The sequence below is a fragment of the Sus scrofa genome, chromosome 1 (genome assembly GCF_000003025.6).
Source record: "Sus scrofa isolate TJ Tabasco breed Duroc chromosome 1, Sscrofa11.1, whole genome shotgun sequence".
NCBI classification, from domain to species: domain Eukaryota; kingdom Metazoa; phylum Chordata; class Mammalia; order Artiodactyla; family Suidae; genus Sus; species Sus scrofa.
Window position 1 is genome coordinate 112,955,856 of NC_010443.5, and position 23,021 is coordinate 112,978,876.

Sequence of the window (23,021 nt, forward strand, 5' to 3'; positions counted from 1 at the left end):
ATCAGAGCTACAGCTGCCAGCCTACACCACAGCCACAGCAATGCAGGATCCGAGTCTTGTCTGTGACCTGCACCACAGCTCATGGTGACACCAGATCCCTAACCCACTGAGCAAGGCCAGGGAATCAAATCCATAACCTTATGGATACTCATCAGATTCATTTCTGCTGCGCCACAATGGGAACTCCCTCCATATGCTAAACTTTGGTTTGGGTATAAAAACATCTAAGTGTGTTCAGGAAGTTTGTACCAGAAATTAACAAAGCAATGACACTTCTTTTACCTTGTGATAAATTAAAAATGGTCACATTTTTAGCTGCCACTTCTATTAATAGGTGTAGTCTATTTCCCCTCCCCTTGAATCTGGGTAAGTCTTGCTCTGACTAACAGAATATGGCAGAAATGACACTGTGCCAGTTCCAGGCCTAGGTTCTATGAGGCCTGGCAGTTTCTTCTTTCTTAGAGCTCTGAACCACCACGTATAGAAGTCTAGCTATTCTTCACTAGAGACTCTAACCACGTCGAGAGAGAAATGTCCAGGGACTCTTCAGCTGTCCCAGCCATGCCAGCTAAAGCATCAGACATCTAGAGGCCACACCGGACATTCCTTGCTAGTAGAGCTCCCAGCTGAATGCAGCCGTGCAAAGACCATCAGTCATACAACACAGAGTTATGAGCTATTCCCGCCCAGCCCTGCTCATACTGTACAACTACGAGCAAATAAATGTTGTGTTTAAGTCAGTTTGTTACATATCAGGTAATAGATATACTTACCTGGGGGTATTTCCAATCCTTCCATCAAATAAGCATGTGTTTGCTTGAATAATGTTGTACCTTATTTGTTTTCTATGGTATCACAGTTTAGAAAAACATAGCACAAAGTTAGGATTTATAAGTATTTGTAAACTCTGAATTCAGAAAAACATTATTCTTGGAGTTCCTGTCGTAACTCAAGAGGGTTAAGAGGCCAATATAGTGTCCATGAGGATGCAGGTTCAATCCTTGGCCTTGCTCAATGGATTAAGGATCTGGCGTTGCCACAGCTGCAGCGTAGGTTGCGGATGTGGCTTGGATCTGCCATTGCTGTGGCTGTGACCTAGGCCAGTGGCTGTGGTGTAGGCCCGCAGCTGCAGCTGATTTGACCTCTAGCCTGGGAACATCCATGTGCTGCAGGTAGGTGAGGCCCTATAAAGGAAAAAGAAAAAGATTATTCTTGGAAGTTTTTGTTTTTTGGTTTTTTTTTTTTTTTTTTTTTTGCTTTTTAGGTCCTCACCCGTGGCATATGGAGGTTCCCAGGTTAGGGGTCAAATTAAAACTACAGCTGCTGGCCTACACCACAGCCACAGCAATGCAGGATCCTTAACCCACTGAGTAAGGCCAGGGATCAAACCCACAACCTCATGTTTCCTAGTCAGATTCGTTTCCACTGCGCCATGACAGGAACTCCTATTCCCTATTCTTAGATTTTTTTGAATGGGAAACTTGAGTACCTGAGCAATTTCCAGATGTTTTGCACTTGGTTACTTTTTTTTTTTTTTTTTTTTGCTTTTAGGGCCTCACCTGCAGCACGCGGAAGTTCCCAGGCTAGGGATCAAATCGGAGCTACAGCTGCCAGCCTACACCACAGCCACAGCAATTCAGGATCTGAGCTGCGTCTGTGACCTACACCACAGCTCATGGCAACGCTGGATCCTTGACCTGTTGAGCAAGACCAGGGATTGAACACGAAACTTCATGGTTCCTAGTCAGATTCGTTTGCACTGCACCACAAGAGGAACTCCTTGGTTACCTTGTGAGGGCACAGTTTTTAGTGCTGAACCATGGATCAGATGTAACTAACTTGAGAGTCCTGGGAAACACGGAGGCCAATCTGATAGAATTTTTGGCCAAGTCCAAGAACGTCTGTAGACTGGGTCTTGACATGGGGCATAAGAGAGTCACCAACTGTGGTTTTAAAAATATGTACACAGGGAGTTTCCACTGTGGCTCAGTAGGTTAGGAACTGAACACCATATCTGTGAGGATGCAGGTTCAATCCCTGGCCTCACTCAGTGCATTAATGAGCCGGTGTTGCTGTATACCTTCAGTGTAGGTCACAGATGTGGCTTGGCTCAGATCCGGTGCTGCTGTGGCTGTGGTGTAGGTGGGCAACTGCAGCTCTGATTGACTCCTAGCCTGGAACTTCCATGTGCCACAGGTGCGGCCATAATAAGAAAAATAAATTCTTGCTCTACCTTCCTTCAAATGTTGAAACCTAATCAACGCCTCTTGAGTATAGGTTCTATTTAGTGACTTGCTTCTAATGAATATATACTCCCTTTAATGAGGGAGTAACTTCTGAGACTAGATGAAAAATGTCCTTGTGGCTTCCTCCTTGCACTCTCTCTGGGATCATTCTGGGGAAGCCAGCTACCCTGTTGTGAAGCCATTTGAGCAGCACTATGAAAAAGCCTACATAACAAGGAAGTGAGGTCTCTCGGCCACCAGCCAATAAGGAACCAAAGCTTCCTATCAACAGCCATGTGAGTGAGCCAACTTGGAAACAGATCATTCAGACCTAGTAATAACTTCAGGTGACTAGAGCCTCAGCTATCACCTTGATTGTACTGCATGAGACACCCTGAGCCAGAAGCACTAAGCTAAGCTGTTCCCAAATTCCTGATCCACAGAAACTAAGATGTTCATATTTAAGCTGCTAAGATTTAGGGTTTCACAGCAGTATTTAATACAAACCTTTGGGGTCTGGGGCATGTGGGGCTAACAACAAAGTTCTAGGAATCCAGGTTCCACAACTTATTCTCTGAACAAGCACTAATAGTATGGTAGTCAAGACAGCAGTTTGATCAAAGACCTCCATTCCTTTTTAAAGGCAGGCTGGGATGTAGTGGTCTCAAGACTTACCAATCTCTTCCAATTCTCCTATCAAACACTCTTCCTACAGAGGATTATTATTATTATTTTTTTAGGACTGCACCCATGGCATATGGAGGTTCCCAGGCTAGGGGTTGAATTGGAGCTGTATTTGTCAGCCTACACCACAGCCACACCAACGCCAGATCCAAGCCTTGTCTGCGACCTATACCACAGCTCATGGCAACGCCAGATCCTTAACCCACTGGGCAAGGCCAGGGATTGAAGCTGCATCCTCATGGATGCTGTTCAGATTCATTTCCACTGAGCCACAACAGGAATTCCCAGAGGGCTCTTAAGAATCTAAAAAAGAATACTTAGGATAATAGGTTTGGAGTATCCCATGTTATGGGCCAGACTGGAAATCCAAGTGTCCACACAGGCAATGGCAGAAACCAAATTCTTCCTTTCTATAGCACAACATATCAGTAATAATTTGTAGAATTTGACACTTGCAAATCATTACCCCTTACCTCCACACACATACTGAAACTAAAGCAAAACTGACTCATGTAGTCCACAATGAAAATTAGTATTTAGTGAATCCAACCAGTCTCCGTAGTGATGATATAGGATTTAAAGAGACATGCAATTCATCTGGGCTAATCAAAAGGTTCTCCTGGAAATCCCTAACTTCTACATGCTCTCAGTCATAGCTATCAGCCTAAGAATAAAAAAACAGATAATACGACAACATAGGCAACTCACTAGTGTGCTTAATTCATCCTTAATGGGCGCCAGATCCCTGTATAACACAATTTGATGAGAAAAATTGGGAGAGAATGTGAAATTCTAGTTTTTAATTTCTCCATAAAATTTACTTTTAGCTGAGAGAGCAAATGGTTTCATATATACTGTGCCAATTCTAATCCAATGGCAGTAGCTGCCTAAAACACAACACTAGATGGTATTTATAGGCAACTATGTGCCTGATGTGATTGCAAGGCAAGGGAAGAAAGCACATGTGATGGGCATCCTCTATTCCTCTAGTAGAAAAGTAAGTCCTACTCACCAGGGAAGGACTGAAGAGGATTGTTCCTTATCTGATAATCAGTTGCCTGGAATCAGTAAGGGAAAGATCAGCAGCAAACACTGATCCATAGATCAGCACTTTGCTATGCTACCATTTGTTACCAAAGGCAAGGGTTTCTAGGTGGTGGGATAGGATGAAGCAAGCACTGGGAGCACGTATCATCTGAAGTATGTACTACATGCAAAGCTTTTCATACTCATCATCTCAGTTAATTCTAATAACAAACCATTTCTGTTATAGATAAGAGATGAGGCTCAAAAAGTTTAAGCTGCTTAGAGCTACAAAATGTCCAAGTCTGCCTGAAGCAAAAGCCTATATATTCTTTTCACAACTCCAAAAGGTCATCTCTGTGGCCTGTGAGTTTGTACAGAATATACAGGCAACAGAAGAGATTGTCCCCAGCAGGCCCAAGCTCAAAATCTGTAACATTTGTTTTCCTTAGATATAAATGTTTTGGACATAATTCTTAACTCAAGGAAATGAGTTTCATCTGTAACTGAGAGAAAATATTTCAACCTTGATATATCCGATAGTGTAATATGTGAAGTCTTGAAGAAGAAAGAAAACTTACTGTGTTCCCAGAGATTTTGGAAAGTAAAATAGAAATCAGTGTGCATTTTCTACAGAATTAAGATCTTCCCATTTATTAAAAATAATGAAATGTCCACAGAGTTTATATTTTTGTCTTATAAATACCATTTTAAAAGCAGAGCTGATTTTCTGTATGTCAAATTGTTATGGTTCAAATGACGAAGTGTGCTAGCAGCTAAAATAACCAGTTAAAGAAAAATGTTTCAAATATCAGCTTATAATTTGCATATTAACAACAAAAAGTGTAAGATTCGCTGATACAAGAATTTTTAAGTATTTGGACAGCTATCACTGAAATATTCATTCTGACATACGGTGTAGCAGCATATGGAAGACATCAAAACAAAGCATAAAAAGTTAAAATACTAAAAATTATTTTCCTTCTCCCTTAGTTCGTTACTAATCACATTTTCTGTAACACATTTTCTGTAACATTTAAGCTCCTGCAGGTATTTACCACAAATACTTGTATAAAATAAATTTTAAGGTAATGACGATTTACCTATATTTTAAAAATCAGTAGCAATTACTAAACAGGTCAACAGGGAGTTGTGCATATAAATCTGATGCAATATTAAAAAACAGAGGAATCTATCTATATTTGTGTTTAGGGGAGCATCAAGAGGACTCTATTATATTGAATTCTCCCCATCTTATCCCTTGGCACAGACCCTGTGTTTTATAGTGGTGAAGCCCTACATCTGTCACATGCTATTGGTACTAGCTCTTGTCCCCAGTAAGATGGCATACAAAGTTTCTCTCCTTTTCTCTCATTCTGTCTCATCCCCTTCCCACCAACTACAGCTTAATCATCAAATGTTCTTTTTAAAAATGTTATTTCATATCCAAATTTCTTAACCATAGTCCATCTTCCATCTCTCCACATATTATGTTCAAGCACCTGATACTGACAATTACTACAGAGTAACTATTTACTAATATTAATAAAAGACAAGAAGCCATAACTGAGTAACAACCATCAAATTATGTAAATGTCAACTTGAATGAGATCATTATTTTTGAATTCCAAATGTTTAATATAAATGGTTTTATAAAAACAAACTATGAAAACACAAAGACAATAGAAATATAAGTTATTTATTAATCAATCCACTTACAAAGCAGGTGGCTTAATGCAAGCTTATTGACATCTTCACATATGATTCATGGGAACATGTCTTCCACATACAGACAGTGATGTTACTGACTGATGCATTTGCAATCTGGGGCATATTAAGCATATTTAGACAAATAAAATTAGGCTATCCTGTATATGAAAGTATCTTGATATATGCATCCTGAAGTGGATTAAAACTTTCTCCAAAGGAGAAATGTTAGTACATTAACTTAACTTTAATATTCTATATTATGCAGTAAATCTTAACTATAGAAATTAAAAATTTTAAATCAGTGATCGACTCTTGGTAATGTACGAAGTGGGAATCTAAAACCAGAGCAACAGTAGGTTGACAGCATAATTTGTGCCTCACAGTATCTGCAGATTTACTGTTTTCAAGTTTGAAGAGAAATAAAACAAGAGACATGTAGATTCAGCTGACTTTATTTATCTTTAAACTAATAAAAATCCCTTTAAAAGTGATCCTGGGACCTTTAGAAGTTCTATGAATGCATAGATACCTGCCAGTGACTGCAATTCTAAATCCTGACTAAATGTGTTTACAAAACTCAACACAAGCAGATATCTTTACTATACGTGCTTAGCAGAAGACTGAAAAATTCTACATGTCTTCTTCGATTTCCCTAAAATTTTGTTAAATCTGCAAGTATATACAATCCAGCTAATTGAAATTAATATTTAGTGTTCATCAGAGCTGTTTCACAGCAGCAAAAATTGAATCTGGGAAATAAAAGTTCTAAACAATGTAGGAAACGATAAATACAATCAGAACAGCAGTCTAAATGTATGATATCAATATTCAACTCTATCTGCATTGTGCTGAAAGGAAAAGGATACACCAAGAAAATTTCTATTGATCACTCTGGTGATGTGAATACCACCTGCATCTGATTGAAAATGGTTTATACTCTGTTCCCAGTATCAAGGATGGTATTTAACTCAGAACTCCATATTGTAAATATACAGCAGCCATTGTGTCCTAATTAAGGAATGTCTTAATACAATATTATCATTTTCTAGAGGATTTTTATACATTAAACTAAAGTACATGATTGATTAAATTAAACGTTAGTAATGGATAAAAAAATTCATAATTCTCAAGACCTGGTACTATGTAAAAAACAAAAAGACCACAAAATTCTACTTACTAAAGCAGCTAATCTTGCCTGCAAGTTTAGGGTCACAAGCCCATAATATGTGCAAAGAAATGCAATACAAGGAACCATGCAAAAATACAGTAAAATGATACAGGAAAAATGTCAAATCTAGAAAAAAAGGCTTTTATAAATACATCAAAATCAACTGTATACATAAACTGTACGTCTAGCATTAGTTGTACCATATAGCAGAGCCAGCACTCTAAGTTCAAGGCTTCCAAATCTGCGCAGGTAAGTCATGCCATCTTTGGTTGACTGCAGTACCAGGAGGGTGGGAATGAGAGGGAGGGCAAGAGTTCTGAAACATGGTGTCAACTCTCACTTGGCAGCTGGGCCTCAATGTCCACTCTGCATATGGGGCACTTCTTATTGGTAATCAACCACTGGTCAACACACACTTGGTGGAAAAGGTGCATACAGGGAAGGCGTCTATTATAAGCAAACAAAACAAAAAGCAAAAATTAATCTTATGACAAACACTCATGATATTTATTTTTAAACAAATGATATATGCAGTAAGTCAGTAATGTTTTCAAGTTACTAGACAGCATTCTTTTCTATTAAAAAATCCCAGGAGTTCCCGTCATGGCGCAGTGGTTAACGAATCCGGCTAGGAACCATGAGGTTGCAGGTTCGATCCCTGGCTTTGCTCAGTGGGTTAAGGATCCAGCGTTGCTGTGGCTCTGGCGTAGGCCGGTGGCTACAGCTCAAATTAGACCCCTAGCCTGGGAAACTCCATGTGCCGTGGGAGCGGCCCAAGAAATGGCAAAAAGACAAAAACAAAACAAAACAAAACAAAAACCCCTCCCTACTCAAAGAGTTACACCTACATTAAATTAACAATGTAATATATAAATGACCAAGAAATTAACTGTCACAGCTATGGAATCAAATTATATAAAACCTCCAGAATTTTAAGAACAGCAATTACATTGTTTTGTTTCTATACCTGAGCTGCCAATGCACTGGAGTTAGCAATTTGTTCCCTGTAACCGAATACTGTAAAACACATTTTAAAATATCGAATCATTGAATTTGGGGAGTACTTTCAAAAAAACCTCATTTAATTCTCTCTCAAAAACCTTGAAACTATGTTGTAAATGCCATATCATACTGATTAAGGAATGTCTTAATACGCAATTTTATTTTATACTTAGAGGTATTTACATATTAAACTTAAGTACATGGTTGATTAATGGTCAATAATATTGTTTTCATGTTATATCCACTTAACACTATGATACTCTTTTAAAAGTTGAGCTTAGAAGTTCCTGTCGTGGCTCAGTGGTTAACGAATCCGACTAGGAACCATGAAGTTGCGGGTTCGATCCCTGGCCTTGCTCAGTGGGTTAAGGATCCGGCATTGCCATGAGCTGTGGTGTAGGTCACAGAAGCGGCTCTGATCCCACGTTGCTGTGGCTCTGGTGTAGGCTGGAGTCTACAGCTCGGATTAGACCCCGAGCCTGGGAACCTCCATATGCCATGGGTGCGGCCCTAGAAAAGGCAAAAAGGCAAAAACAAACAAAAAACGTTGAGCTTAAAAGAGATGTTTAATATGCTACACTAAGTTATCAATAAGACATTGAGAAATATGGAGTTCCTGTTGTGTCTCAGTGGGTTATGAACCAGTATTTAAGATCAAGGCGGGTTCCATCCCTGGCCTCACTAAGTGGCTTAAGGATTCACATTGCCTTGAGCAGTGGCACAGGTCGCAGACATGGCTTGGATCCTGTGTGGCTGCGGCTGTGGCGTAGGCTGGCAGCTGTAGCTTCGATCAACCCCTAGCCTAGGAACATCCATATGCCAAGGGTTTGGGCCTAAAAAGCCAAAAAAAAGTGAGAAATAAAGAAGGCCTCCATACAACAGTAGGATATAAGTTACTGGCTTAAATGTCCATTTCAACTTGTATCTACTGTTAAGAGATGTCATATATTTCAGACTTCCTAATATTTTGTAGAAATAGTAGCTAAAAAGAGGTTCCAATTGCTCCTTGCATAGGAGCAATATTGTAAAAACAACTCTCATCCATACTTATAAATCTTCAGTGGAAATAGAGTGTTCAAATAATCTTATATGTGGTATGGTAGACAACCATTTATATGCTTTTTTTCTCTCTTAGCCTACGATAAGAAATACGATAAAGTTATCCTTATAAATTAGGGCAACAAAACTCCTATACAGTTGTTACATAAGTTACAAAACCTGTTTGATATGGGATTATGTAATTTACATAAGAAAAGAACAAAACGATTAAGAAATTATAAAAGGAAAGGTCTAAAATTAATATTTGGTTAGAATAACATTTTCTAGGAGTTCCTGTTGTGGCTCAACAGAAACAAATCTGACTAGTATTCACAAGGACACAGGTTTGATTTCTGGCCTCCATCAGTGACTTAAAGATCTGGCATTGCAGTAAGCTGTGGTCTAAGTTGCAGACGCGGCTGGGAGCGGGCATAGCTATGGCATAGGCCTGCAACTTACAGCTCTGATTGGACCCCTAGCCTGGGAATCTCCATATGCCTTGGGTGCAGCCTTTTTTGGTCTTTTTAGGGCCACACTTGTGGTATATGGAGGTTCCCAGGCTAGGGGTCCAATTGGAGCTACAGCTGCAGGCCTACACCACAACCAGAGCAACATAGGATCTGAGTCATGTCTGCAATGTACACTGCAGCACACCACAGCTCACGGCAACGCCAGATCATCAATCCACTGATCGAGGTCAGGGATCCAACCTGTCTCCTCATGGATGCTAGTTGGGTTTGTTAACCACTGAGCCACAATGAGAACTCCCAGGAATAACATTTTTTCTACGTCACAAAGTTGGAAAAAGAAAACAGTCCTACAAGTTGAAAAGGAATTTTAGAAAAGAGATAAAAGATGTACAAAAAGATGCTATAAAACAAACTGCATGGAGCTAATCTGGAGCCCCCTCTTTAAAAGCTTTGGAGAATACATTAATGAAACTGTCTTGGCCTCCAAAGCCTCTTACTTCTCAAATTCTCCTTTCTGAAGATTTATGGAAGACCACAAAATTTCCCTGGCCAAGTGTTGGTGGGGCCCTAAAATACGTAGGATATTTCCTATTCCGACCCTTTTGTTGGTAATACAGAGACTTCAATCTTTGTATTCTTTCACTCACAGTAAGAGGGTAATTCTACGTATCAGAAACTGGTGACAGGGTATGCTAGCAATAATCTTTATTTAGTTTCTGGTCTACTTTCTTTTTATCTTTCCTTCCTTTGGGGGCCACATCTGAGGCGTATGGAAGTTTGCAGGCCAGGGATCAAATCCAAGTTGCATCTGAGAACTACACCACAGCTGTGGCAACACTGGATCCTTAACCTGCTTTACTGGGCCAGGGATCAAACCAGCACCTCCACAGAGACAAGCCAGATCAGTAACCCATGGTACCACAGTGGGAACTCCCTCTGGTCTACTTCCAAAGAAACTCCCTTTTCCAGTTTCCACAATGGGTTTTAGATAATTAATGTCTAATTACCTCACATCTTCACCTTCCTCTAAAATAGACAAACAGATAGTACATTTTTCCTCTGTGTCTTCCTCAGTCCCTTCTTCCCCATCTTGTTTGCAGTGCAGTTTCCTCTGTGAGAACCAATCAGTTGTTACCTTATTAGTAGAGACGACATTATTGAATAACTGAGTAAAAGCTGTATTTATTTGAAAAGCAATACAAAACAAACCCACACATTCACCCACAACTTATTTCCCAAGTACAACTGTCATGAATTAATGGATGAATTAAGTGGCTATCATCAACTAAGTGTTCTTGTAAGACCCTTAAATTATCAACAGCAAAAGTAAAATTGAAAACAACAAACTCATTAGTTCAAAATTTATCATTTTTAATACATATTTAGGATAATATATACATTTTTGTTCTATCAGGAGCACAGCCAAATGAATATTACTTTAACAAGGAACACTTCAAAGAACAATAAAAAAATTAATGCTAATTATGGCATTTAGCTTAAATAACTGAAAGGCCTTAAATGTAATGGTGACACCTCATTAACAGACACATATTAATGAAAAATACAATGAACAGCAATGTGCACACTTTCTTAGTCTCTGTAGCATAGAACATTGTTGTTTGTTGAAAGAAACTTATTTATTTAAAGTGTCTACTCCGTAACTTCCAGATGTAATAATACTAATAAGCAGTGTAAGGGTAGAAAACAATAAATACAAGCTAATTAAATGTCCATCCAAATAACTGGCTAATTAAACTATGGTACTGCTATATGATGGAATACTGTTTAAGCTATTAAAAAGAATGTATGTCATCTGTGGGTGTTGATATAGAATGAAAATGTCCAAGACTGTGTGCATATTATCCCCTTTACATTATTTTTGAAAGTGGAAGAAAAAAATATACACATGCACATTGTTATAAATGCATAAAAGAATGTGGAAGATTACCTAAGAAATCTTTAACCATGATTTTTCTTCTGGGAAGGAAAACCAGGGTCAGTAAGGTAAGATACTTCAGAGTGTATATTTTTATAGTTTCACTTTTTAAAAACCATTTATTTGCATGTATTTTTTTTGTTTTTTTAAATTATTTTTACTTAAAAAATTTTTAATTAATTAACTTTTTTGGCCACACCCACAGCATGTGGAAGGTTCCTGGGCAAGGGATCGAACCTGTTCCACAGCAGTGACCCCGGCTGCTGCAATGATAATGCCAGGTTCTTAACCTGCTGTGCCACAAGGGAACTCTGCATGTATTGTTTTAATAATAAAAAATCTAGTTGCCAGACTCCATAAACTCAAAGAAAGTCCACAATATTAAATGTTATGTGCTTCAATAATAATGTAGATATTTCACAGAATAAATCCTTACCTTTTTGTATTTATGTGGATATGTACATCTTTCAATTGTCCCCTGGGATGCTCCACGATTAACATTTCCTAATCTTTCTTCCAAATGAATAAGTTCCTGAAGGTGAAGAAAAACTGGTATGAAAAGCCAGGACATTTATCCCTTGAATACCACTGTCAGCATTGTAAAAACAACAAAGTTCCATATTTATAAGTAGAGTATTCAAAAAGCCATATATGGTAAGGCAAATGGTTATGCTCTCCTTAGAGATTAGGACAACATATTATCACACATGTCCTATACAAGTCAGTAAGCATGAATGCATGCAGAAGATGAAGTCATTGTAGCATGATAGGGAAACAAACAAGTTGTAAGTCCCAGTGACTCCAACAACAAGAAGAAACAGAACTTTATATCATAGTCAAATGACTTATTCTTCCAGAAACAAGATATTTAGCTACAAATTAAAGTTCTTTTTCTACAGCAATGCTTCTCTAAAAATTAAGCTTAAACAAAAAGTATTTAGCACTGATTGTAGTAGGAAAATACTGGAAAAACCTAAATTTTTTCTAGGATAATGGTTAAATAAATTATCTTAATCCATGTAGCAGAATATCAGAGCTATAGGAAATAATAAATAAAAAATTTGATATATTCCAAGGATAAATTTATATAAAAAGTTACTGCCCAATTCTAATGTATTACAAGCAACACATGGATTCAATAAAGCAAGTAAGTCTATTGCATTTATTAAAAAAAAAAGCTATTATGGTGTTTCTCCCACATTTAATGGAATGGTTCTTTATCTGATGTATATATTAATTTAATAAATTTCTATAGTCTTCTATATTAGATAATTTCATTTACTCTTTTAATACTTGGGTAATTTTTTTTTTCTTTTTTCTTTTTTAGGGCCACAATAGTGGCACACGGAACTTCCCAGGCTGGGGGTCGAATTGGAGCTACAGCTACTGGCCTACACCACAGCCATAACAACTCGGGATCATTGCCTCATCTGCAACGTACACCACAGCTCACGGCAATGCCAGATCCCTGATCCACTGAGTGAGGCCAGGGATCAAATCCGCATTCTCATGGATATTTGTTGGATTTGTTTCTGTTGCACCACAATGGGAACTCCTAATACTTGGGTAATTTTTGACACCTGGATATTACTTACAAACCTTTCTATAATAATCCCTAGAAGCAATATCAGAAATTAAGACATTTTACTGCTTTCTGATCCCAGCCACTGCAGTAACTCTATATGGTTGTACATATTAATAATATATATATTCTCCCTCTGCATTAAAGACACTGCAGCAAATATTTTCATTAATTTTATTATTATACCTCAAAATTGCCCCTGAAGGGACCTCTGAATGATGTTCCATCCAAACCTGATGAAATATAACGAATGTGAGGATAGCCTGCCATGTCAGGAACCTGTTAATTAAAAACAGAATAGGCTAAATCAATTGAGAATAGGCTCAAGTTTTACAGTTACCACTGAATAATTCACTCAATTTTCTCCATCCACCTACTCACAAAAATCAACTTCAATAAGTACACATAACTCCAAAAAAAAAAGCATTCTGTAACAGTTAGGTTCCTCTTCAAAAATAATCTTTTATAACTCTTAAACTATAATCAAAAGGAAAAAAAAGGGAAGAGCTGTTCCACAAGATAACAATTTTCTTCTACCTGATTTATTTTGCACAAAGATTCTTAAGTAGAAAATACTCAAACCTAAGACTGAGGCTCTTAACAGCCTGAATGTATAAAGAGTAAAACTTTCCTAAGCTCTAATCAATTTCAGAGAGCTTTATTGAACAGTGTTAAGAAACAGAAATGCACAAAATTTTCTAACAAAACTTAACTTCAAGATACAAATTTTATTTTCCTTTTTCTAACTCCCTAAGAGCTAAAGGTACCCTTGGCTCCTTTTTTCGGTTTTGTTCCGTTAGTAAAAGTTTTAACAGTTTCCTAATTTTTTTGTTAGTCAATCCTCATTATTCATGGATTTCTTGTGAATTCACCTACTTGGCACAATTTATTTGCAACTCCAAAATCAACAGTTGTGCTGTCATGGTCATTCATCGATCTGCATTGCGCAGCAAATTTTGAGTTAGCTGATAACATGTGTTCCAGCTGAGGCAGAACAAGACCCAGTCCACTTGTTTCAGTTCTTATATTGTAAACAAGTATCTTTTTTGTAGTCTATTTAGTGCCACGTCTTCCACATTTTTATGTTTTATAGGTGATATTTTTGTTTGTTTAAAATGGCCCCCAAACATAATGGATAAGTGCTGGCTAGTGTTCCTAAATGCAGAAAGGCTATGATGTTCCATATGGAGAAAATATATGCAGATAAGCTTCATTCAGACATGAGTTACGGTGTTGCAGGCCATGAGTTCAAAGTTAATGAATCAACAATATATATCAAATAAGGTGTCCCTAAATAGAAAACACATTAAAATAAGGTTATGCATTGATTGGTTGTTGTAATCAGAGACTTGCAATAAGCTAGGGCTGTATTTACCTTAGGAATAACGCTTTAACATTCATTTAGTTAGTGTTTGCAGCAACTTTACAGAACGGAAATACCATGAATAACAAGAGTTGCGGATAGTGTTTAGAAAAGGAAGATTCTGAGACTGAGCACTATTCTTCCATCTTTAGAAATAAATCGCCAAAATTATTTTTTAATCAGCTTCCACTGAATCACAACATACTGCTAGCAGGCTTTACAGCTTTAAAAGATAATCCACACATGGAAAAGAATTTAAAATAAGCAATAACTTTTATCCTCCAAATAACCTATTATTTAAATGTCTGTACCTTTCCTTACAATCAAGATCAACATTATCCAGCTTTAAGAAGATAATCTTGGAGTTCCTGTTGTGGCGTAGTGGAAACAAATTCGACTAGTAACCATAAGGTTTCAGGTTTGATCCCTGGCCTCACTCAGTGGGTTAAGGATCCAGTGTTGCCATGAGCTGTGGTGTAGGTTGCAGACGTGGCTCGGATCCTGTCTTGCTTTGGCTGTGGCATAGGCAGCTGTAGCTCCGATTGACTCCTAGCCTGGGAACCTCCATATGCCGTGGGTGCAGGCTTGGAAAGCAAAAAAAAAAAGAGCAAAAAAATAAAAAGAAGATAATCTAGGGGAGTTCCCATCATCAGTAGTAACGAACCTGACTAGAATCCATGAAGATGCAGGTTCAATCACTGGCCTTGTTCAGTGGATTAAGGCTCTGGCATTGCTGTGGCTGTGGTATAGGCCAGCCCCCACAGCCTGGGAATTTCCATATACCACAGGTGTGGCCCTAAAAAGAAAAACAAAACAAAAAAAAGAGAAGAAGATAATCTAACTTCCTACATATCTCCAAGGAAAATGAAAACATAAAAACTCCTGCCCCCCCCCCCCCAAATTATTTAAATCTGGACTTATCCTGTAACCCTATCTAGTATTTTTTTATCTAGCTTTTATGGATAAGCTTCCTCTTTCTCCTATTCAAGGGTAAGCTCTACCACCTGCTTTCCTCTTTCCCTCTTTTTCTGTTTCCCCACCCTGGGTCATCCTTAATTAACTGCTACCCAACCCTCTCCTCTATATCTTCAAATAAGTCCTCGCTGATGTTAATGTTGTTCTGTCTTAAACCTGAAATTACCTTCAAGTTTCTCCAAGTCCAAATTCTCTCTCTAGTGCTTAAACATGTGCCAACCCCATTTCCCGCTTTCTTTCCTTTCACAGACCAGTTTATAAAGCAAGTAGTTTATACTCACTGTCTCTACATTTTCATCTTCCTCTTTTTTTTTTTTTTGGTCCTACCCACAGCATTTGGAAGTTTCTGTTCCAGGGATCAAATCCACACCAGAGCAGTGACCCTATCTGCTGCAGTGACGATGCCAGATCCTTAACCTGTTAGGCCACCAGGAGACTCCTCACCTTCCTTACCATAATCTAAGAGGTACCCTGTCTCCATCTGGCACCATTACTGACGTCACTGACAAAAGCCACCAATAACCACTCCAACGCCAGATGCATTCAACATTTTTCAAACTATTTTTTTGTGATGAAATGCTACTGACATTATTATTTTGACATTATTCTAACTTTATTTCTCAACTTCTCTAGTCAGTTCCAGGAATCCTTTGTTTAAGGTACAATATTATCATTTAAAAATCGAAATATTTTTCTTTTCTTTTTTTAAAAATTACTCAATGAATTTTATTACATTTATAGTTGTACAACGATCATCACAACCAAATTTTATAGCATTTCCTCTCCAAGGTTTTTTTCAATCTCTTGTCAGTCTGCACATTTTTCCTGGAAATCTAATCCTCTTCTATGAATTCATATATTATGACAGTTATGTGACACATACAACTTACTTATTGACAGATCACAACCTATTTTTAACTCAGTTACCAGTTGACTGTTTGGAGATCCAGATCATAAACTTAACTTCCTACTAGACATTCCACCTCGATACACACAATTATCTCAGATTTTACATGTCCCTTTTCTAAACCCTCATCTAATATTCTCCAATTTAGTGAATGGCAACACCATACACTTAATACCCAAAGCTAGAAATGTGGGAAATCATCATAAATATTACTCAAAGGTATCCCATCATTTTTATGTCAGTTGCCATTGTCTCTCTCAGGCATTCACTAACTTTTATCTCTTCTACTATTAGCTCTAACTAGTATCCTTCCTCCTGCCCTGAAATCTGTTTTTCACACAACCAAAGAGGGGGTCTATTTAACTACAATCTGATTAAATCACATTAATAACATAAATATGATCAAGACATTCCCTCTTCAATGGTTCCCGAATTTCTTGGCAGGAAGATTTTTCATTGCTGAGTGACTCTCACCCCTAAGATCAAGAAATACCAACTTACTTGGAGTTCCTTGTGCTTATGCTATTTGAAAGCTCTTTACATGCTTTAGCTGCTATAAGAGCATCATTCTTCATTCCAAAGCCTACTTACAATTTGCATGTATAATAAAGTGTCCTGGAACCTTCTCTGAAGGGCCTCTACTCCTATAAGACAAAACTACTCACTTCTCTGTACCACATACTCTGTATTATGAAGAGCAAACTTCATTTTTGCTGAACTTGTTCTTTAGAACTCAAATTGGAATCAACAAAATCTGAACCTGCTCAAATTGTATATAGAGTATCAATCAGTACACTCCTTCTGCTATCAGAAAAGTATGCATGCATCAGAACAGACCCACTACTACTTATAACACAAAGCACACATGCTAGTGAAGAGTGTATCAAGGTTATTATCTCGGTGTAAATGAAAAAAAATTATCTTTTTTACAATGCAAATACAAACACTTTTTTTTTTTTTTTTTTTGAGGGCCACACCTGTGGCACATGGAGGTTCCCAGGCTGAGGGTCTAATCGGAGCTGTAGCCACCGGTCTACGCCACAGCCACAGCCACGCCAGATCCGAGCCTCATCTGCAACCTACACAACAGCTCACGGCAACGCCAGATCCTTAACCCACTGAGCAAGGCCAGGGATCGAACCTGCAACCTCAGGATTCCCAGTCGGATTCGTTTCCCCTCGCCACGATGGGAACTCCTAAACATATATTTTAATATAAGTAACACATTCTCACAGCACATTTCCATCTAATAATTCTCAATTTCTATTAAACTATTTCCAATAAAATATTTAAGAAAAGGAAGAATAGTTTTCAAAGGAAACTCTACCCAAATTTTGAAATTTTCCTATTTTACCATTAAAGGAAGAGCTCCTAATTGTAAGTGATGTAGTCGAGGGGGTGCATGGTAATGGGCCAAGTGAGGGTGCAATGCTCCAGGTGTGTAAGTAGCTGCAGTCACTCCAGCTTCAATTCCCAGTTCCCTGACAAAGGATGAGAACAGATCAAATTTTAGACATCCTTACAATGTCCTTATTATCCACAGGAATGGGGGAGTATGTTTACATTTCTAAAAGTAATCTGAAGTTTCTTAACTAACTTAGCTGAGAAAAAACATAATTTAGCCCAAAGGATATAACTAATAATTTCAAGTTCACTTCAGAAATTAAAATTCAAAAATTCAATTTTGTGATCATGAGGAGCATGGTACAAATGAAAAGCACTGTACTCAATTTCACATCTTACAAAGGAAGGAAATACAGTGAATGGCCCCTAAGGTTCTTTCCAATCTAAGTCTGATTCTACTTAAGCACACAGAATAGAGTTTACTTTTTTGATTTATATGAATGTTGCTCCCAGGGCTTTTGCTTGTTGGATAGTGCCTCTGGGTTGTTGGTATCAAGGATAATTAGAAGAGTAAACACTTCTATACTTTACAAAGCAAGGGCAAACAAAACTTTAGAAAGAGTAAAATTGGTAAATGCCAGATCTTCATTTATTTATTCTCATTTTACGACTTTGCCTCAAAAGTCACTGTGACTCAAGATCTCAATGACTTCTACAGACAAGAGATCCAGAAAGAAAATTTTAATCCAAATCCGCTTCCATTAGTCTAGGAAAGAACACCAGCCTAGGAGGATGAAGGCTGGATTTCCCTTGTCACTAGCAGGAATTAAGGGTGGTACTACACCTTTGTGAGTACAAAAGTGGAGGTGGTGGATAAAAGAAGTTGTGAAAGGTAGGATCCATCTAGGGAGTGAACTTTGATAGCAGATCCCTGAAAAAAACCAAAAAGCTCTACTCCTGTCTGACATAGGTTTCCTGCCCCAGAACTCAAGCTGCAACTCTTTCATCCCTAGGTCTCTACGACTTGTCCAGAGATAGCACAACAGCTAAGCTGGAATTCAGTTTCTCCGTATTACCCTTCTGTATGGCATTCCACTACAAATTATGTCTTTCAAAGGTTTTTTACAGCAAGAAGCTTAAGCACAACTTTGAAATACACAAGATACTGACCAGGCAGATCTCTCTGGAGCCTGTCGAGGATGTGAGGACATAGTCTGAGGCACATGAATATGATGCCCATGACCATAGTTTGGGTGCATCCTATGTGGATGGGGTGGGGGGCGCTCATGTGCCCGCCTGGAAACACAGAACACAAAAAGACCACTGGAAATAATTGAATAATTGGTTATTTCTTAATGTAGAAAAAACAATCTAGTATTAATATTATAACATCTACACATTAGTCATGAACTTATTTTGGTAACAATAAATTATAAAAATGTAATATAATTTAATGATTAATAAATCAAGAAACCATAATCCCACAAATTCTCACTGCTCATTAATTACAATGCCTCCAATTCACATACCATCCAAAGCAAAAGGGAGTTTTAACATTATCTTGCATATCTTCTTTATGGGAGATTAAAAAAAATTTTTTTTGTTTGTTTTTATGGCAGATATTTTAAATAGAATAACAAACTATGAACAGAAATAAAATTTTATAAAGTAACACTCCAAATGCTGTAGGCACAAAGAAATTATTATAATATTCACCCATTTTAATACATAAAGCTTTTAAGAAAAAATTTTTAACTTTATGCATTTTTTCAAACACATGCAAATACATGTCAACACATCTGGGAAACTGATAATATTAGTTCCATTTACACTCTTTATTCATCAACCCAGATTATTATACTTTCTCTTCCTAGTCTAAAATTTGTCAAACTTACAAATGCAAATGGTCATAACGTTCTGAGCAAATGGCATTAAAAAAAAAAAAAGAAAAAAGTTCCAGGGATTCATTTTTATCGTCTCATTCTTACTTTCTATTAGTTTTGAACACATTTACAGATTTTGCAAGTTTAATCTAAATGATTTAGAACAAGTAATTTTCTAGATACCAGAAAAATATGAATGTTAAACTGGCAACTTTATATAGAAAGTTGGGTCTAATAAGGGTCTAATATTAGAATGGCAGCAACATCCAGAGATTCCAGATATAACCTTAAATTATGTAACTAAAGAAAGAAGTTACACAAGTGCCAGATCATTAATTAGATCAAGAGTTCTGCAAATACTCTGTAAGGGCAAAATTATTTGCTCTATAGGCCACATGGCCTCTGTGGCAACTACTCAACTTAGTTTCTGCAGTGTGAAAGAAGCTACAGACAATATATAAATGAACAAGTGTAGTGGTTTTCCTATAACACCTTAAAAAAACAGGCAGGAAGAATAAGACCAATAAAATATGCTGCCCTAAATTAGAAAATCATGTCCTGAATTTTTAAAAGAAATTTAAAAAGTTCAGTTAGGAGTTCCTGTCAGGGCTCAGTGGTTAACGAACCTGACTAGCATCCATGAGGACGCGGGTTCGATCCCTGGACTTGCTCAGTGGGTTAAAGGATCTGGCATTCCTACGGCTCTGGTGTAGACTGGCAGCTATAGCTACGATTTGACCCCTAGCCTGGGAACGTCCATATGCCACCAGTGCGGCCCTAAAAGGACCAAAAAAAAAAGTTCAATTATATTCTTTTCATAATGTATGGGGAATATTTTAATATTTAAATTTATAAATAAACTAAGCTAGTTAAGAAGACTGATTTTTCAATGACTGATTTTTCAAATTAGTTGTTGAAAATTCCAATACCCTTCTTCCCTCTGGTAGGTAACACAAAATAAATCAATTGAATCTTTAATAACTTCCTATCTTGTTACTTAGTATCATCAATTTTAACATTAATCTTCAGTATGGAATAGTGAAGAAACGGATATGAGATTGGTTTACAAAAATAAATGACCTTGGGTCATATCCTGAAAATGCTTTGATTTCATTAAATAACCTGATATTATAAACTTGTTTTGTCAGCACCTATAACTCAGTAAGACAAGAAGAAGATTCTCGTTAGTAAAGAATTAATTTCCCAGTGACTGAGGATTAAGTACAGTGACATGACTTTATAGTTTCAAAGACCAATGGAAATAGAAGTAAAAGGAATAATGTGCGATTATCTTTTTTAAAACATAAAACCTACGTTGGATGCTGCATCATTCTCCTCCTTTGAACCTCCATCCTCTGCATCACTTCATGAGGATGCAGTCTCTGTGCAGGAGGTGCTGTGGCTGGAATATGGTGTGAAATCGGCTGGTGTGTGGGCGGAAGATGCTGAGGAATAGGTGCAGCTGTACTGGTTAAATGAGTTGGGGGTGGGGGTGCCACGGGGTGAGATGTTGCATGAGAAGATATTTGAGAATGGAAAGCATGTACAGGATGAGGAATAACATAATCCACTTGAGGTGGAGGCTGAGTCTGAGGGGGAGGGTTCCCATGAGAGTGGGGGCAGGCAGAAGTTTGATGATGAAGTGGTCTTGCCAAAGAAGCATCTGTAAGAAAAGCACAGGCACCATGGAGTTGAGAATATTTTGGCATAATATTTTATGAACACATTAGCACATATTTAATTTTTATGAGTATTTTATCAATGCTTGAGTCTGCTTAGTCCTGTTTGGCAACATGCTTTCTTCTTTGAGTAATCTTAAGATATTTTCTCATGTCAATATATATAGCTTTACTTCATTTACTGCTTCACAACATTCTATTATAGGAATGTACCAAAATTTATTGACGAAATCACTACTGATAAAAATGGAAGCAACCCAGAGTTCTGTTGTGGCTCAGCCGTAATGAACCTTCTCTAGTATCCACGAGAACGCAGGTTCAATCCCTGGCTTCACTCAGTGGGTTAAGGATCTGGCGTTGCTGTGAGCTAGGCAGCAGATGCGGCTTGGATCTGGCACTGCTGTGGCTGTGGTGTAGGCCAGCAGCCACGGCTCCGATTCAACCCCTAGACTGGGAAATTCTATATGCCTCGGATTAGACCCTAGGGGAAAAAAAAGGAAGCAACCCAAAGCTGCAATAAACAGCTGTGTGTATGAATGATTCCTCTTTTGGTTTCTCTTTGATACAAGCATACACATGAGTATGTGCACATGCATATACACACACACTACTCACAGAGACGTTCTGCAGCATAAATTTCTATAAGAAGTCTGAGTCTGAGAGAATAAATTCAGATACTAGTTGACAAAATACTCTTCCCAAAAGTTTACCATAGTTAATTACCATCAACAGTACATGAGAGTTCCTGTCTAATTACTCCTATACTATCACTAAATTTTTAAAATGTTAATTGGAGAAAAATCTTGTATTTATTAACCACTTACATTTCTTCCCAGAATTATCCACTCATAGTCTCAGCCTATTATTCACCTTTTTCTGGTTGATTTTTAAGTTTTTTTTTTTTGTGTACATAGAAGCTTTGTCATAATAAGGTAATACAACATTTTTCCAAATCATCTTATATATCAATCTTGTTTTCCTTCATGATTTATGGTTATAGAGCACAATAGAGAGGAAAGGAACTTATGAGTCCTTATGGGCAAGACAGCAAACATTCTTTCATTGCTACTCTTCTCTCATCCTGGCCCATGCTACTTTTCCTGTGCTGCCTTAAAATGGTGGCATATTTACCTGGAACCTGCCATGGAAATCAGCCTTAGGTAGAGATGGTTTCACCCATTTCTTTATTCTGGGTCTTTTTCTCTCTCTCTCTCTTGCTTTTTAGGGCCATACTCGTGGCATATGAAAGTTCCCAGGCTAGGGGTTGAATTCGAGCTATAGCTGCCGGCCTAGGCCACAGTCACAGCAACACAGGATCTGAGCCACAACTGTGGCCTACATCACAGCTCACGGCGAGGCCAGGGATCAAACAGTGTCCTTGTGGATAACAGTAGGCTTCAATTCTGCTGTGCCACAACGGGAACTCCTCTTCATCCTGAGTCTTTATGTTGCGAAGCAAATGTTGAAAGATCTCTCAGAGGAGAACAATCTCTCTTACTCTAAAAGATGTGCATCTGTTTGAGGTGTAAAAAATGTTTGTCTCCTCCCTGACTTTCTTTCCTAATTTCATTCTATTTGGAAGACTTTCTTGGTAGCCTGTACAGAGCTACAACAATATTTCAGTTTCCTTACAAAAAGACTGCCTTCAATTTTTAACTGCTTTGATTCATGCAGCAGCAAGGAAAGTTAGATAACTATGGACTCATTTAGCCATATTTTCAAAGGAAAGCTTGTTAGCATATATTTAAAGGAAATTTTCACTAAGCTCAATGTAAGTTCTAAGACATATTTTAAAAGTTCTATCTTCAAATCAACACTTCATCTAAGAACTCACAAAGCTCAGTATTTCTTGGTCATCAAAAAAGTTTTATCACTGCAACTCTCCTCAAATTCAGAGCACTTTTTTCCAGCTTCATTTCAAGGTTTTCTATTTCCATAATCATTACACAAGAAATAATATTCACAAATATCACAAAATTCTAAAGTTTCATTTCAGAATGAATCAATTTATTTAACTCATCAATATTTCAAT

The 23,021-nt window shown here is 37.6% G+C and overlaps 1 protein-coding gene across 9 annotated transcripts in view; it reads right to left on the reverse strand.

Annotated features, from left to right (window-relative positions):
- RNF111 (ring finger protein 111) overlaps positions 5,611 to 23,021 on the reverse strand; it is a 98,141-nt gene continuing 80,730 nt past the window's right edge. For 3 of the 9 annotated variants that reach the window (XM_013992923.2, XM_013992922.2, XM_021073547.1), the window contains exons 8-14: positions 20,625 to 20,973; positions 18,598 to 18,750; positions 17,438 to 17,564; positions 13,025 to 13,117; positions 11,693 to 11,788; positions 10,328 to 10,455; positions 5,611 to 7,257 (exon numbers count right to left, since the gene is read on the reverse strand). In XM_013992923.2, coding sequence (XP_013848377.1) covers positions 7,140 to 7,257; positions 10,328 to 10,455; positions 11,693 to 11,788; positions 13,025 to 13,117; positions 17,438 to 17,564; positions 18,598 to 18,750; positions 20,625 to 20,973 — 1,064 coding nt within the window. In that variant the 3' untranslated portion in view covers positions 5,611 to 7,139. The remainder of the gene's footprint in view (positions 7,258 to 10,327; positions 10,456 to 11,692; positions 11,789 to 13,024; positions 13,118 to 17,437; positions 17,565 to 18,597; positions 18,751 to 20,624; positions 20,974 to 23,021) is intronic. The other 6 variants (XM_013992927.2, XM_013992926.2, XM_013992925.2 and 3 more) reach the window with 5 other exon arrangements.